Source organism: Vidua chalybeata, chromosome 4 (genome assembly GCF_026979565.1).
Source record: "Vidua chalybeata isolate OUT-0048 chromosome 4, bVidCha1 merged haplotype, whole genome shotgun sequence".
In the NCBI taxonomy this organism is placed as follows: domain Eukaryota; kingdom Metazoa; phylum Chordata; class Aves; order Passeriformes; family Viduidae; genus Vidua; species Vidua chalybeata.
The window spans coordinates 58,044,132-58,058,176 of NC_071533.1; the positions used below are offsets into that span (position 1 = coordinate 58,044,132).

Below are 14,045 nucleotides of genomic sequence, written 5' to 3' on the forward strand. Positions count from 1 at the left end.
ATGTAAATCAAACAGCTATGTAAATAGCTCCTCAATTTGTTGTTTAAAAAAGCTGAAGCCTCTACAACACCCGAGATCTCTGTGCAATCCTCATTAATGAGCAGTTTCTTATTGAGTACCACACAAGTACACTGGAAATTCCCTTGCATTTTAACAAAACAACAAACTCAAAATCCATATTTTGTTTTTAATTTATTAACTGATCTGTATGTGCATTCCCTTACACCTATTTTTTGCCACTATGGAATGGATTAATAAATCATATTCATTAATGTGTAAAAAACCTACTACTAAATGCATTAATCATATTTTTAGTAGATATTTTGCTTCTTAACATTCACACAAGTATGTCCATCACAAATTCAAATGCTGCTACCTCCCTGGCATGCATGCAGATTGCCTGGGGAGGTTTTGGTGACTAGGAGTTCCATAGCTCCAGTAGCCCTTCAGCTCTGAAAACAACACTTACCATGATCAGCTGCATCAGAGCTGCATTGTTTGGGTCATTTGGATCAAGTTTTGCTTCAGCTGCCCACTTAGCTAGTTTCTTCATATCAGTTAAGCCTGATGTGCCAATGGATGCAATAGCATCAATATTTTTTAAAGCACTAAAAAGACAGAATTGACAGAACTTATACCTAAAACACATTTGATTTAGCAATATTTAAAAAAAGTACTTAAAACAGTATTAGAAAAACGCCAAAAGCTCCCCACAATCTGAATAGTAAGTTGACAGTTCTTAGTTGTAGCTATGGAACTGAGGGAATGATCAATTGCAAAGCAAAGGAAATGGGAAATACGAAGGAACTGATGGAAGACAACTTTTATACAGGTAATAAGGTGCTTTTTGATACCTTCCTGATATACCTATGCTATTCCACATTGCTGCAAGTAAGAAGATAAATTGCCTCACACTGAAAGGTAACATAGAAGTTTTGACAAAGAACTTCTCAGACATACAGTCCTTACTTGTGTTGTATCTTAGCTCCTGTCTTTGACCTGTCCTCCTGGATGGTGCTTTCAGCCTGCATTTCAGTCCTTGTCTCTGCCCCCTCCTTGCTGTTTCTGCATAGACCCCAGGGCCTGAATCATCCCCTCATCATGTCTGGGACTGCTGCCAGCACTCTGCTCTGCCTGCCATGTCCAGACTGCATGCTGGCTGGAGAGGACACTGCCTGAGCTTGGGAAACCCTCGCAGCCTTCTCTCTTGTGATGCAGCACTGCTTATGATCCTCCTTGTAACTACAAGTCCCAAGTCTTTATCCTCTGGGTGCTCCCACTCACTTTGCTGTATTCACAGTAGGCAAGGGAGTATGGTAGGTAGTCTGGAGGCCATTTGTACACTGCCCTTCTTGCCATCTGGCATCTTCAGAAGCCACATCTGAAAGCCCACTGACACTCAAACCTTGACACATAAGGCCAATGCACCAAGATATGTGTGTTATTTATTAGCCAAATACCACTGGAGTGGATGTTGCCCCTTCTCATGTTAGGGGTGCTAGTTTCAGTCTTTGACCTCTACTTACTTGAGTATTTTCAAGGAAACTTTAAATCTTGTGCTTGGTTAGAATTAGCCAAATATCCAGCAGTTATTGGAACAGCAGATAAAGCAGGAACATCAAGTTTATCTTTAGGCATCAGTCTTGAACAAATGCCAACTGAATCACAATTGTGCTAAAAAGCTCATGGGCAGCAAAAGCTAACATTAGTCATGAAAATCCTGTCTCTGACCTTCCCAACAGACAATGGAAAGTCACAGAGAGCCGTTCATCTCCACAAGGTGTTTCAAAGAAGAGTTTTTCACAGAAAACTTCCTTCTGAAATTCTTCGGTTCTCCATTTATTACAGTGATTAGTCTCAAGAGTTAAAGTTAGCTGTTGGGAATCCATCTTTACATTTCAATCTCATCTATTCTACTCTCACTAAACTCAGTAGAGTACTGATACGTTGACCAGCAAAGTGCTTGAATGGCTGCACCTTGGTTAACAATAGTAACAGAATGATTTGCAAGCTAATGTCTAGCTTCTAAATAAATAAAAACCTGACAAATGAATCAGCTGGAAGAAGTATTCATAGTTGCTCAGTATTAATAACTATGGGAAAACTTTTAAGGGTTTATAGTGAAGGTACCTAAGGATGTTACAAAAGAAGCCTTTATGTATCATCTATCTGACTTTATGGAATTAAATAAAAGCAACAGAATGGACAAATAATCTACAATAACCAACTTGCAGCCTCAGGGCAAATTAGATATAGCTTCTCCAAATGCACTTAAGATAAGAAACAACTGGAGTTTCTGCTCCCAGCAAAATAATTACAGGAAGGTTCCTTGACAATATATTCACTCTCAATTAGAAAAATCATAAAATTGAATTAATCAGCTTGAATTGTCTAGAAATAATATGCTAAAATGTAAAATTTCTAACTAAAATACATTTACCAAAAATATGTACCCTAAGGTATCTGCAGAGGGTTACAGCACAAAGTAGAAAATCTAAATTTAAGGAAAAAGATTATGAAAAGTCTTGATTACGAAATATTTTTTTTAAATACTAGTTCAATCAGTTTCCCACGAATCACTGGAAATTTGTATCTTATTACCTTGGAATGCCTGTGTTTTGCTGAGATACTGGAGGAATTAAGGGGATTCCTTTTTCTCCAACTGCCCAAGAGACACTACTGGATACTTTCCCAGAGGTCATGAAAGTCATTTTGTTGCTACCATCAGCTTCAAATGAAAAGGACACACCTATCCAGGGGAAAAATCCAAAGTAGTATATTTATACATTCAAACACACTATCTTAATATTTTTAAAAATACTTCCAGAAAACGAATAATCAAATAATCTGTGCCTTTATATAAAAAGGTTAATGTGAAACAATGATTCTGCTGTGTGCTGTGGGGAAGAACTCTGTTCTACAATAATGGGTGAAAGATTCCATTACAACTACAGAAAGGCTTTCCATTTGAGCTGGAAGGAAAGGCTATGCCAAAGGCTCATTTTTTTCCTCCATAGATGCACACCATTTAATATTTCTGGTAGTTTCCAGATTCATCATATTAACTGTTATTATCTGTTATTAACAAAACAGAAATTCAGAGTCAAAAGAATTATGTATAATTGAACAGTCAGTCCTAATGCTTTTGGCACACAATTGTACAAATGGTCATCATAGTCAGTGACATTTACACACATATTTACTGCAATGATATTTTACCCTATTTTTTTCCTCCTCATTTTTTATCTATTCTGCTCTAGCTTTATCTGTATTTATAAATGGCAAATTTATGCAAGTCAGTCATCTCACAATGCTGTTCAAATTCATTACACACACTTGCAAGTTCCATATGCTACTATGTATTCTTCTTGTTTCCCCTTTTCCTATCTCTCCCTTGTTTTATCTTTAGCCTAAAGCCCCAGGGAAAAGGTGTGTGCAGGCTGTCAACAAAGCAAATAGGAGTACAAAAAATTACTCTGCATATACACTTCTATAGACAGTTTTTCTGTGTTTAAAACATTAAAATCACTGGAGCTATAATGATTGATATCTGCTTGCTCTGCAGTGTCAGAGGCCTGATTACTCAAATGCTCAAAAAATCCCAAACATCATCTATAGCTAGTAAAACTCCACTAATACAACAAGACAAATAATAAACAGACATATTTTTATTATGCAGAGCTTAAAATTAGTAAGAGACAAAAATTCCGCAGCAAACTTCAATAATAAGAATCATGACTATTATCAATTACAGAAGCTGTGAAAGCTCTCAGCAAGATTTACTCTGAAACCCACTCCAGCCTCTTACTGCTACATGGTTCCAGCAAAATGAGAAACACTGAGCTAAGGAAAACAAGAGTCCTTACCACTCCCAACTCCTTCGTGATCCAACATCACACGCTGATCGCTGCTGAACTCTATTTCTTCCAGAGGAGCAGTGCCTGTCAGAACTGCAGTCTCAGGAACAGGTAAGAACACTTCAGCTAACAAGGTGGTACTGCTCATACCGGTTGTTTCATAAATCTAGAAAAAAATATAATGGGGGACAGAAGAAAAAAATTTACATATGCATTCTTGAGAAGTTGAAAACTTATTGCAGGGTATTTAGAGAAAAGGTTTTACTATGGCTTAAGCATGAATAAATAATTTAAGGCAATTGTATTAATTCACTTTCTAAAATATCCAACTAGCAGGCATTTCAGCTATCAGCAGCTTACTTGATGTGAATTCTTCCTACAAATCTATCTTCTTCACTTTTCTAATGCACCTGAGACAAATATGACAAACTCCAGGCTTTAAAGAGCATCACTGTACAATATGCAACTGCTTGTGACATTCACTTGGATCAGCTGAAGATTCTACAGGGATTCTGCCTGACTATTTCTCCCTTAACATGAAAGGCAGGGTATGGCACACAGTCCCCATTCCGGCAGTACTGCAGGTTGCTTCTCTCTTTCCTAGCCAGCTGCAGGCTCAGAGTGATGTGAGTGGTTTCTCCATTCAAATGTTTTTAATCCAGGAAAATGGTATTCCTTCTCCTTTCAATTTATGTGCTAAATAAATAAGCAGACAAAGGGTTTTTACATCTTTCCCTGAACTACCAGTTCTACCTAACCAGAGGAGTCTTCTAAAGGGAGAAATAGGATCCTGATCCTCTTTCCTCTAAATATATTTCATGTTAACTCTGAAAAGTATTCATGTGAACCATTCCTTAATTCATACTTGGAATGGGGGTGGTAGTACCTTGATTTAACCGCACTGCTGATCAAGTCAAGTGCAGTTATGGACATTACTAGAAATATTTTTTTTTTCTTATTACCCTCCAGTAAACATTATGAGGGTTTTATTATGTGGAAAATAATGTTTGAAGAAGTTCATGTTAAGTAATTTGATCTGCAACACCAATCAGTTTTTCCAAAATCAAAAGGCCGATTCACTAGCATATTTAATCACAAGTCCCAATTATTTAATTTCTCCCATCCAAACTACAGCTTTTTTCTATGTATTTCTAGAAAGCATAAGCATCAAAAACATAGCAACACAGTTAAAAGTTAAAGCCTGGAGAAACAAGGAAGGAGTGTAAGAGTGATGATTTACTAAAGGTCTTTCACATATTTTTCAGTCTTTATGACACTATCATAGAGCAAAACACAAGCATTGCAGGAGTAATTACATTTTATATAATCTTTTAAAAGTTATTGCAATAAATCAACATCTACCTGTAGTTTCAAACTCTCTGGCCAATTGATTATTTGTAAATTGAAAATCTGTCCAAAGTGAACTCTAAAATCGGAACTTATTGGTCGGGTAACAGTCCTTGACACTTCTTTGGAGTTGAAAAGGACTTTAATAAATGCTGAGCGTTTCTTCACATCTTCTCGTCGCAAAACTTCTGCTCTGTAAATATGTCAAACAAGCTATCATATCATTTTAATAACATTTTAATTATTTATTTTTAATGAAAATCTGATTTCTCACGGGGAGACAGAACCCACCTAAAAATAGATGGCATTCCTCCAAAAATGTCACTATACAGGAATGACTTTAGAACTCTTACTTAACAGGTGTTTTATATTCTTGTGAATATAAAATGATTTTTAAATGATCAAGTCAAATTCTGGACCCACAAAAGCTAACTCCATATAAAAGAAGTTATCTAGGAAAAGAAAAATTCTCTTCCACTCCTTTCCTCCAAAGCAGAAAAATTATATTAAATTGAGTTAAAAATTTGAAGTTTTCAGTCATTGGGAGTACAACAGCCAAGCAGCATTCCCTGATGAGGCTATTTGTGAACTAAGTACAAAACAAAGCAGTATTTAAATTATTGAAATACAGCAGATGCATGTTAAATTGTGTGTGCAAATGTGGAAAGTAACAGAAAAAAGTACATTTATTTCTTTTTTCCACAGTGCAATCTCTGGTTTAGTACACAATTTCTTTCTTTACCCTTTGTTGACTACAGCACAGACCTTGTGTAAAGGACTAGCTAGCGAGAGTGGTACTGCCAGCAGCAACCCAGACTCCACAGTGAAACCAGCTTCTTTGTATCTGCACCCTGTTCTGTGCAGATGCTCAAGGAATATCAGAGGGTTCAAAGGGATTGTGCACACATGCATTTTGAAGTGCACTATGTACAAGGTTGTATATGACTTGAAAATGAATTAAGTTATATCACCTTAAAAAGCAGAGGTTTCATCACTAGGCTTAACAGAATGGAGAGCTAATGCATCTGAAGCTGTATAAACAAGCAATTAATAAATTATAGAAAATCACAAACAAGGTAATTTGCTGGCCAACATTTATCTTACCGAGGACATTGCTCAGTTGGAGTTATGATTCCTGAGAGGGTCAGCTCAGGAACTAGAATAGGCTCTCCAGGTTTCCTTCTGCAGTTGTCAGCTTTTTCTCTAACCTGCTGCTCTATTTCCAGGCTATTGGCCATTCTAGGTGGGATGGGTTTTATACGTTCCTCACCAAAATCAGGATCTTCTGATTCTTCATCTACATGAGTATCTTTTTTCTTTTTCTTCTTGGACTTCTGCATATAAAAACAATAATGCTTTTTCTGAATGTGTTTCAATCTCTGCAATTTTTTCTTTTGTTCTCTTGAATCACAAGTGCTAAACACAGATGGTGTATGTACAGTAAAATGACAGTATAATTTTAGTATTACACATAAACACATAAAAGATATTTGTCGTTGTAAAGGACTGCATCGGTTTCAGAATTCAGCAACACATTCCATTCATATGCTTCGAAATCATAATGTACTCCAAGCAAAACATTTACTTAATCTTCTCTACCAACTTTCAAAATCAGCATGTTTCTTTGAACATTCTGGCTAGATGCTGCATTCTACTTGCCTGAGCTACCACGTACATTCTGTTAGGACTGAAGGAAGGTTACTCAGCCAGTAGACAATTGTTTGAGATGCCCTGTCTGCACATACACTGACAAAACAAATGCACATGTGCCACAAACTCTGGAGCACAAGTGGTTTTGGCTTAGCAGTATCTTTAGCATGAGCAGAATGATCCTTTCCCTTCCTCATGCCAAATAAGAATAAACAAACAGAACAACACATGCCTGTCAGCATCTCCTAAACTGCAGAATTCCAGTGTTTCTGTGCATTCCCAGCTTTAAACAGCAAAACAGTTCTTCTTTCCACAGACTTCTAGCTTACTAGGAAATACAGCTTGATTGGAAGCACCAAGCCACTTCACAACATATCATAAGTGAAAGAAGAGGAAGGAGAGCAAACAGATTCTGCTCATTAATAAGTAGTAAGCCAAACAACTTGTTCACATATTTTTCTTAAAAAAAATATTCTTTCTTTGCTGTATTTTATGTTATCCTCCTTGCTCTTGTATTTGCTTTTAAATGTATTTAGTCTCAATAATTAAATGTATTTAGCTCTAATGTGTTTGATTCATGTGATCTGTACTAGTAAGAAACCAACAGGAGTGATTAAGTTAAAAATACTTTGAGTAAAATAAAATAAAGCACTTTTGGGTACAAAAGAAAGGTAATTGCATTCTAAAAGGAAAGAACCACAAGCCTCTCAGTCTCAAGATAGTTTGTGACTAGCACAATAAAAAGATGCCACAATGGTAGTTGTGACGGCATAACTGGTGGATGAACAGTTTGCATTAGGATCAATGTTCATGACTACCTGCCTTCATTTCAAGGTTTACACTTATTCATCTTATCCTACAAGTGAACTGACATGATGCTAATGAGTCATGTGCCCACTTGTATTTCATTAACAGAAATTTCCAATTCCTGCATATTGGCTCCCTCTCAAATATTTTAAATGCCTTTCACAGAGGCTGCATGTACATGAAAGAACTCTCCATAAAACTATCAGCAGACATACTAGATTCTTGAAAACTGTATTTGAAGCATTTTCTTAAGCTTTATTTTTCTTTGGTATCCAAAAATCCAGAGTGTTCCAAGCTAGACAATAACTATATTAAAGTATAATCACCATTACCCTGAGGAATCCAGTATACTGTGACCAAACTATGAAAGCAAACCTGATTTTGCCACAGTCGAGTTCAAAGACCATCTGGTTGCAGTGTGTTGCTGTACCACCTATCCTTCTCAATATCCCTTTGAAGCACAACTGAGACCTTAACTACAGCACAGATTGTTAGCAATAAAGCTTTTCAGAGGTGAAAAGCTAGAATATTAATGAAATCTTTCAGTCAGACATTGCTAAACATAGTGAGACATTCTCAAACATATTATTTGCATGAGATTATATCAACTGCTAGTTCATTAGAAACTCCCTTAATTATTCTGCTTCGTCACTCACAGGCACAAAATTCATCCATGTTTTTTCTTTGCAAGAAAGAAATGTATTTAACAGGAATGCTGCAAAATTACCAAACTGAAAGAAAGAATTGAAGTGCTGAAAATCAGTAGCAGAAAAACAATGCCTCACAAAAACCTAATACATTCTAATTTTTTAATTAACAACTACCTTACTAACAAATTCTAAGTAGATAGAATGTATCTGGAAATAAAATATATACATAACTCAATTTTTTTCTGTATTAGAAGGAGAAATTTTTGATACATTTACTAGTAATTTTTTTTTTTGTGAAATTGAATGATTTAAACAAACCTGTGTCTTCTTCCAGGATTTCCAGTCATGTAGCTCAGTTTTATACTCCTCCATTTTCTTTTCATATTCTTCCATACATTCTTCTAGCAATTCCTTTATCTCAGCCTGAATTTCTGCTTCATATGCTTTTTCATCTGATTTCTGATCAACCTCTTCCCTTTAAAACAACAATTACCAGCATGTTACATAAAATTGCATAAGGGTTACAATTAAGTCTGTAACATATAATAGAATTCTACTTCTCCATGAATTAATTTCATCATATCAAAAGTGTGTTTTATTTAAAAAGACTAGCATAGATACTCTTAAGTGTTGATAGCAGACAATTATATTAATTCCAGATAGTATTTTTTTTTACTCATTAGTCTGTAGAAATTCCTTTCTGCTACAGTAATCACTTATTTCCACCTTCCCTCTTCCCCAAACTCAAAAGGAATAGTGGCAGGCTCAAAGTGCCAGCACTGCTCAAACTCCTACTTCCGCATATCAAAATTCTACGTTTTCAAATTAACTGATCTTATTATAACTCCACTGCTATCAAATAAAGTACAAAAAGTGTTATCAAGACATACTTCCTCAAATAAAGTTTCATGGGTGTGTTAGTAAACTTCTGAAAGTCCCGGAGGGATTTAATTTGTTTCCAAACTTTGATAATGGTCTTAAGCAATGTTCTGTCTTTTTCTTGTTCAGCATCACGAAGTCTTCTGGTTTGTCTAGAAATATACATACATAGCACAAGATCAATCAGAATTGTCTCACTCAGTGGAACAGATTGAAAACTTGGGATACCAAAAGCCAAGTGATGGGCGTTTCAGGTTGATTGATGGCTGCAGTGTTTTAAATCCAAGGAACATAAAACCCAGACTTGAAGATTTCAGGATTTGATTTCCTCCTATATTCCAGTCTCTTTCATTTGGAACAATCTGACTTCAATTAAGACGGTTCTTGAGATCTCACAGTTTTCAGAAATGCTTATTACAGCTGTACATAATTAAAAACATTTTAAAGTAAATTCATGTAAACAACAGCCCAGGAAACCTACGCTGCTGCTATGAAGTAATGCTCATTACATGTGTACATTACAAAAGATGTTTTAAACTTCATATGCCTCTAGCTCCAGTAAGAAGGACCTGAAGAGATGAAGTAATGTAATAAGTTCTTTGACAGACGTACAAGATTCTTAATACAAACAAAATTAACACAGCCTTTTTGTATCTCAGAATTGGTATTTCACATTTCAACCCTCTAATCTGTTTGTAAGAGAGCTATTCATTAGCACTTTTAATGACCGTCACACACTTCCAATGTAAATGTCCATACAGTACAAGCACAGGCTGTTTTCACTATTATCCTGGTACAAAATCAAGTTTGTGATTAAAAAAAACCCAATGTAAACTAACACATTACTACTTGTAATATTCAGAGAATGTGGAAAACAGAGACAGAGCTGAGAGAAGAAAGACATCATATATCATTTAACAGCATAAGCCAATTTAAGGAAAACAATAAAAAAAGAAGAAATGCAGACTTCAGAAAGCAACATGAGTAACTTCTCCACTTCATTAGCTAGCAATTTACATATTACTTATCCATGTAGCAACTTTTTCTTTTTTGTCTACCAGATGACACTCGAAGATGAAACAAAGGCATGAGGAACATACAGATCAGTAATCACACTTATCTAATGTATGGGACTTGGAAGCAGGACCTTTCAGTAGAGAATCATCTCTGCTACAATACATTACCCACAAGAACCTGAATCATAGAATCCACAGCATATGTTGGCTTCCTACTTCAGGAAGTGATAGTAGGGCTGAATTTCCTAATCTGCAAAAGTTTTCTATATTCAGATACATTTCTTCCTCAAGCCAATGGAAAATTACAACTTTGATCTTCAGAAAGCAAAGCATATACATCTGTTATGTTATTGCAGGGTGGAGGAAACAATTAGATTATTTTCCATGCTACATATCTGTGACTTCTCATGAGTGTTCTGCATTGACCATCAGGGAAATGCAACGTTAAAAGAGAGACAAGGCAGGTCAGATGATTCTACCAGCTTAAGTGGTCCAATGGTCAAGTGGTACTGAATACCATGAGAGCAAAAATTCCTGAGCCCATCTGACCTTCATTGTGTAAGAGCTTCCAATAACAGAGATGTAGCCAAATGAGTTACAGATATGAAAAGCTCTAGAATAGTACTAGCCAAACTCATCTCATGTTACTTAAGTAACACTGTTATCACTGATTTCAGCTGAGTTTCTCCAGATTCATAATAGCATGAAACTAAACTGAAGCACTCAAGATATAGAAAAACACATCAGATACACAGAAGAAGGATTCTTTCTAACTGGAGTTCACCATCAAGCAAGCCTCAGGGTTGCTGCCAAAACCCAAGAATCTCATTCCTACAGTGAATCTTCCCATTACCATTCGCATGCTTTCCCTAGTGAGAGCTCCTGTCTCTGAGGTACAGTATGGTAACTGCACACCTCCTGCTCCTTGGCCCCTAGCAGATATGTTAATAAGATACTGATAAAAGCTATTCCATTTTCAACAGAAGGAATTCTTCTCCTTCAGTATAAAATAATAAATCATAGACTACTTTATGTTCTTTTAAGAGGAGTGGATGCATTAGCTTAGCAGATGCAAATTTCAAGGCTGAAAGTAGAATTTTTATTTAAAAAGTTTTTCTTCTTCATATTGTGTTATCATGTGACCTATTACATCACTTTATAGTTTTGTTTCTTTAAATTAATACATTACTGCCTACTCTTAGATTGTGAAAAACTTTCAGACTTCTGTTATCTACTAGTTAAAAGGCTGTTCAGCATGGATATCCGAAACAACTTCTTTTTTATCGTACTGCTAACGCTTACAGTTCATCACTGTCCATCTGCCAAAAATAATACAAACTGTCACTACCGAGCCAAAAACTCTAGTATATTTTTACTACACAGCTTTTCTCAAGAACAATAACTGTAATCTTGTAAAACAAAATTCTACCACTTTATTTGTATTAACCCATTGGCAAAAACGTGGCCAAAATACCTTAGAATGGGAAGGAAATCAAGAACATTTGTGTAATGAGGAAGAGGATGGAAAAAACTAGGGGTTTTGTCTGTTCAAAAAATTTCCTTATTGCATTGTAAAAGCTTTGTGCATCCAGCTGAAGTCTACTGAAACTTTATTTTAATTAAATTATACAAAACATACCAGTAAATAGCTACTAAGTAATTAATAAACATTATCAAATTAGACCACTTTTGAATGAAATTTTCAGCTTAAACTGTATTTTCTTCATAATGTTTTAGGCAACTTACCAGTGAGACTTACCTCAAAATTCTTCTAGAGCTATGTATAGTAGAATTTAAAAATCTGACATGAATCATATTCTGTACCAACACATAAAGGAATAAAGGAATACAATTTTAAAAACCAACATTTTAATGAATTCACACTCACCTGATTTCCATTTTGTATTCAGGTATGCTTTGTTGAGACACAGGAACACCATCACCACCACCTTCTATACTGTATTGCACAGCACTCCTCAAAGCATGCAGCTTGAACGAACAAACAAAAAAAGCAATTAACAGATGGCTTAACAAGGTATCCAGTGTACTGCACTTTGAAAGGAAAGAGCTAATTACTAATGACAGAAAACCCTGAACTATCCTGATTCTGCATTTACAGGGTTTTGTCATGTCTGTGAGGTGATTCTTCAGCATGACATTTTAATTAGGATCCCTGGATACAGGAGGGAGATTTACTAACTTTGATCACTGCAACAGATCTAATCAAGGGGAAGACTGATCTAGGGAGCATTCTGAAAGCTCAGGAATCAAAGGTGTAAGTGGAAGAAGACCTCAAGTCAGCAAAACCCCCAACTTTCACAAAAGCCTTTCTTGGGACTAGGAAGGGCTACTAAAGGTAATACTTAGTGGATTAGAAAATCCCAGAATCATAGAATAGAATCACAGAATCGTTAAGGTTGAAAAAGACCTCACAGAAGTAAACTAAACCACAGCACTAAGTGCCATGTCCAGTCATTTCTTGAACACTTCCAGGGATGGTGACTCCACTTCTTCCCTGGCCAGTGCATTCCAGGATCTAATCACCATTTCAGTGAAGAAATTCCTCCTGATGTACAATTTAACTTTCCCTGCCACAGCTTCTGGCCAGTCAATCCTCTTGACTTGCCTCTGGTTGCCTAGGATAAGAGACTGACCCCCACGTGGCTACAGCCTTCTTTCAGGCAATTGTAGAGAGTAATAGGGTCCCCCATAAGCATCTCCAGGTTAAAACATCCCTGAAAGGAGGTTGTAGACAGATGTTGGTCTCTTCTGTCAAGTAACAAGTGACAGGACAGGAGGAAATGGCTTCAAGTCCCAGGGAGGTTAGATCGAATCTTGGGGAAAAAAATTTCTTCACTGAAAGTTTTGTCCAGCACTGGAACAGGCTGTGCAGGGACATCCACCATCCCTGAAGGTATTTAAAAGATGTGTAGACTGGCACTTCGGGGTTAGTGATGGATGTGGCAGTGCTGGGTTAATGGCTGAACTTGATGGTATTAGAGGTCTTTTCCAACCTTAATGATTCTATGGCTTTATAGGTTCCTGTAATGAAGACGTGGATAACCCAAATGTTCTGTTTCAGACAGCACTAAGGCAAATCCTTCGAAAGCACTAACAAAACAAAATATACCAAGGCATTATTTTGAGATACCACATGAAATGTGTGTCCATCATTAGAAGTATAACCTAATGCTTGATATAAGTATTCAGAAATACTTGTACCCTACCTACTGACCCTCATTACACTAATATAAAAATGAGCTTGTATACAATGCTTATTTTTCCCTTGTAATAGTTCTTCAATGTATAAAATAATGACCTTTAGTTTATGGAAATCTGAATGTATAGGTACTTAATAATCCAAGTAATTTTTGACAGACAAGTGTTCTTGTGTGCCCTGATGACATCAAAATTGTGTTGACAATGTCTAACATCACGTACACACTTACACCAGAGAAGATCACTGCTATTAATGCCAATGCACAGATAGAGGAAGAGTGGTGGTACACAGGGGATGAGCAGCCCTGTCAAGCTCACCCAGCAAGCCAGCAACAGAGCCAGAAACAGAGGAGTCCACATCTAGCCTTGGGTTTTGCCATGTCACAAGAATCCCACAGTAAATATGGCAGCAGTATGCATTTAAAACACAGCATCTGTCACAGATACATACCTGGAAATGGGTTCTACTTTTGTTCATTCTGGTGAAATTAAACTGCTTCCTTTTACTTTGATTTGATAATTGAAACTAAACTTCACTAACTTCCCTCCATCATTGAATAATGTCTTTTGCTGCCTCCCTGTCAGAGCTGCTGTACACAATCCTGTAATGTCTAATCTGT

General features: G+C 36.4%; 1 protein-coding gene across 3 annotated transcripts in view; it reads right to left on the bottom strand.

Annotated features, from left to right (window-relative positions):
* The window catches only part of CC2D2A (coiled-coil and C2 domain containing 2A), a 54,841-nt gene that overhangs the window by 26,347 nt on the left and 14,449 nt on the right, over nt 1–14,045 (bottom strand). For all 3 annotated transcript variants that reach the window (XM_053940754.1, XM_053940755.1, XM_053940753.1), the window contains exons 10-17: nt 12,095–12,195; nt 9,202–9,342; nt 8,630–8,786; nt 6,309–6,538; nt 5,220–5,397; nt 3,867–4,023; nt 2,602–2,749; nt 470–608 (exon numbers count right to left, since the gene is read on the bottom strand). In XM_053940754.1, the coding sequence (XP_053796729.1) occupies nt 470–608; nt 2,602–2,749; nt 3,867–4,023; nt 5,220–5,397; nt 6,309–6,538; nt 8,630–8,786; nt 9,202–9,342; nt 12,095–12,195 (1,251 nt within the window). The remainder of the gene's footprint in view (nt 1–469; nt 609–2,601; nt 2,750–3,866; nt 4,024–5,219; nt 5,398–6,308; nt 6,539–8,629; nt 8,787–9,201; nt 9,343–12,094; nt 12,196–14,045) is intronic.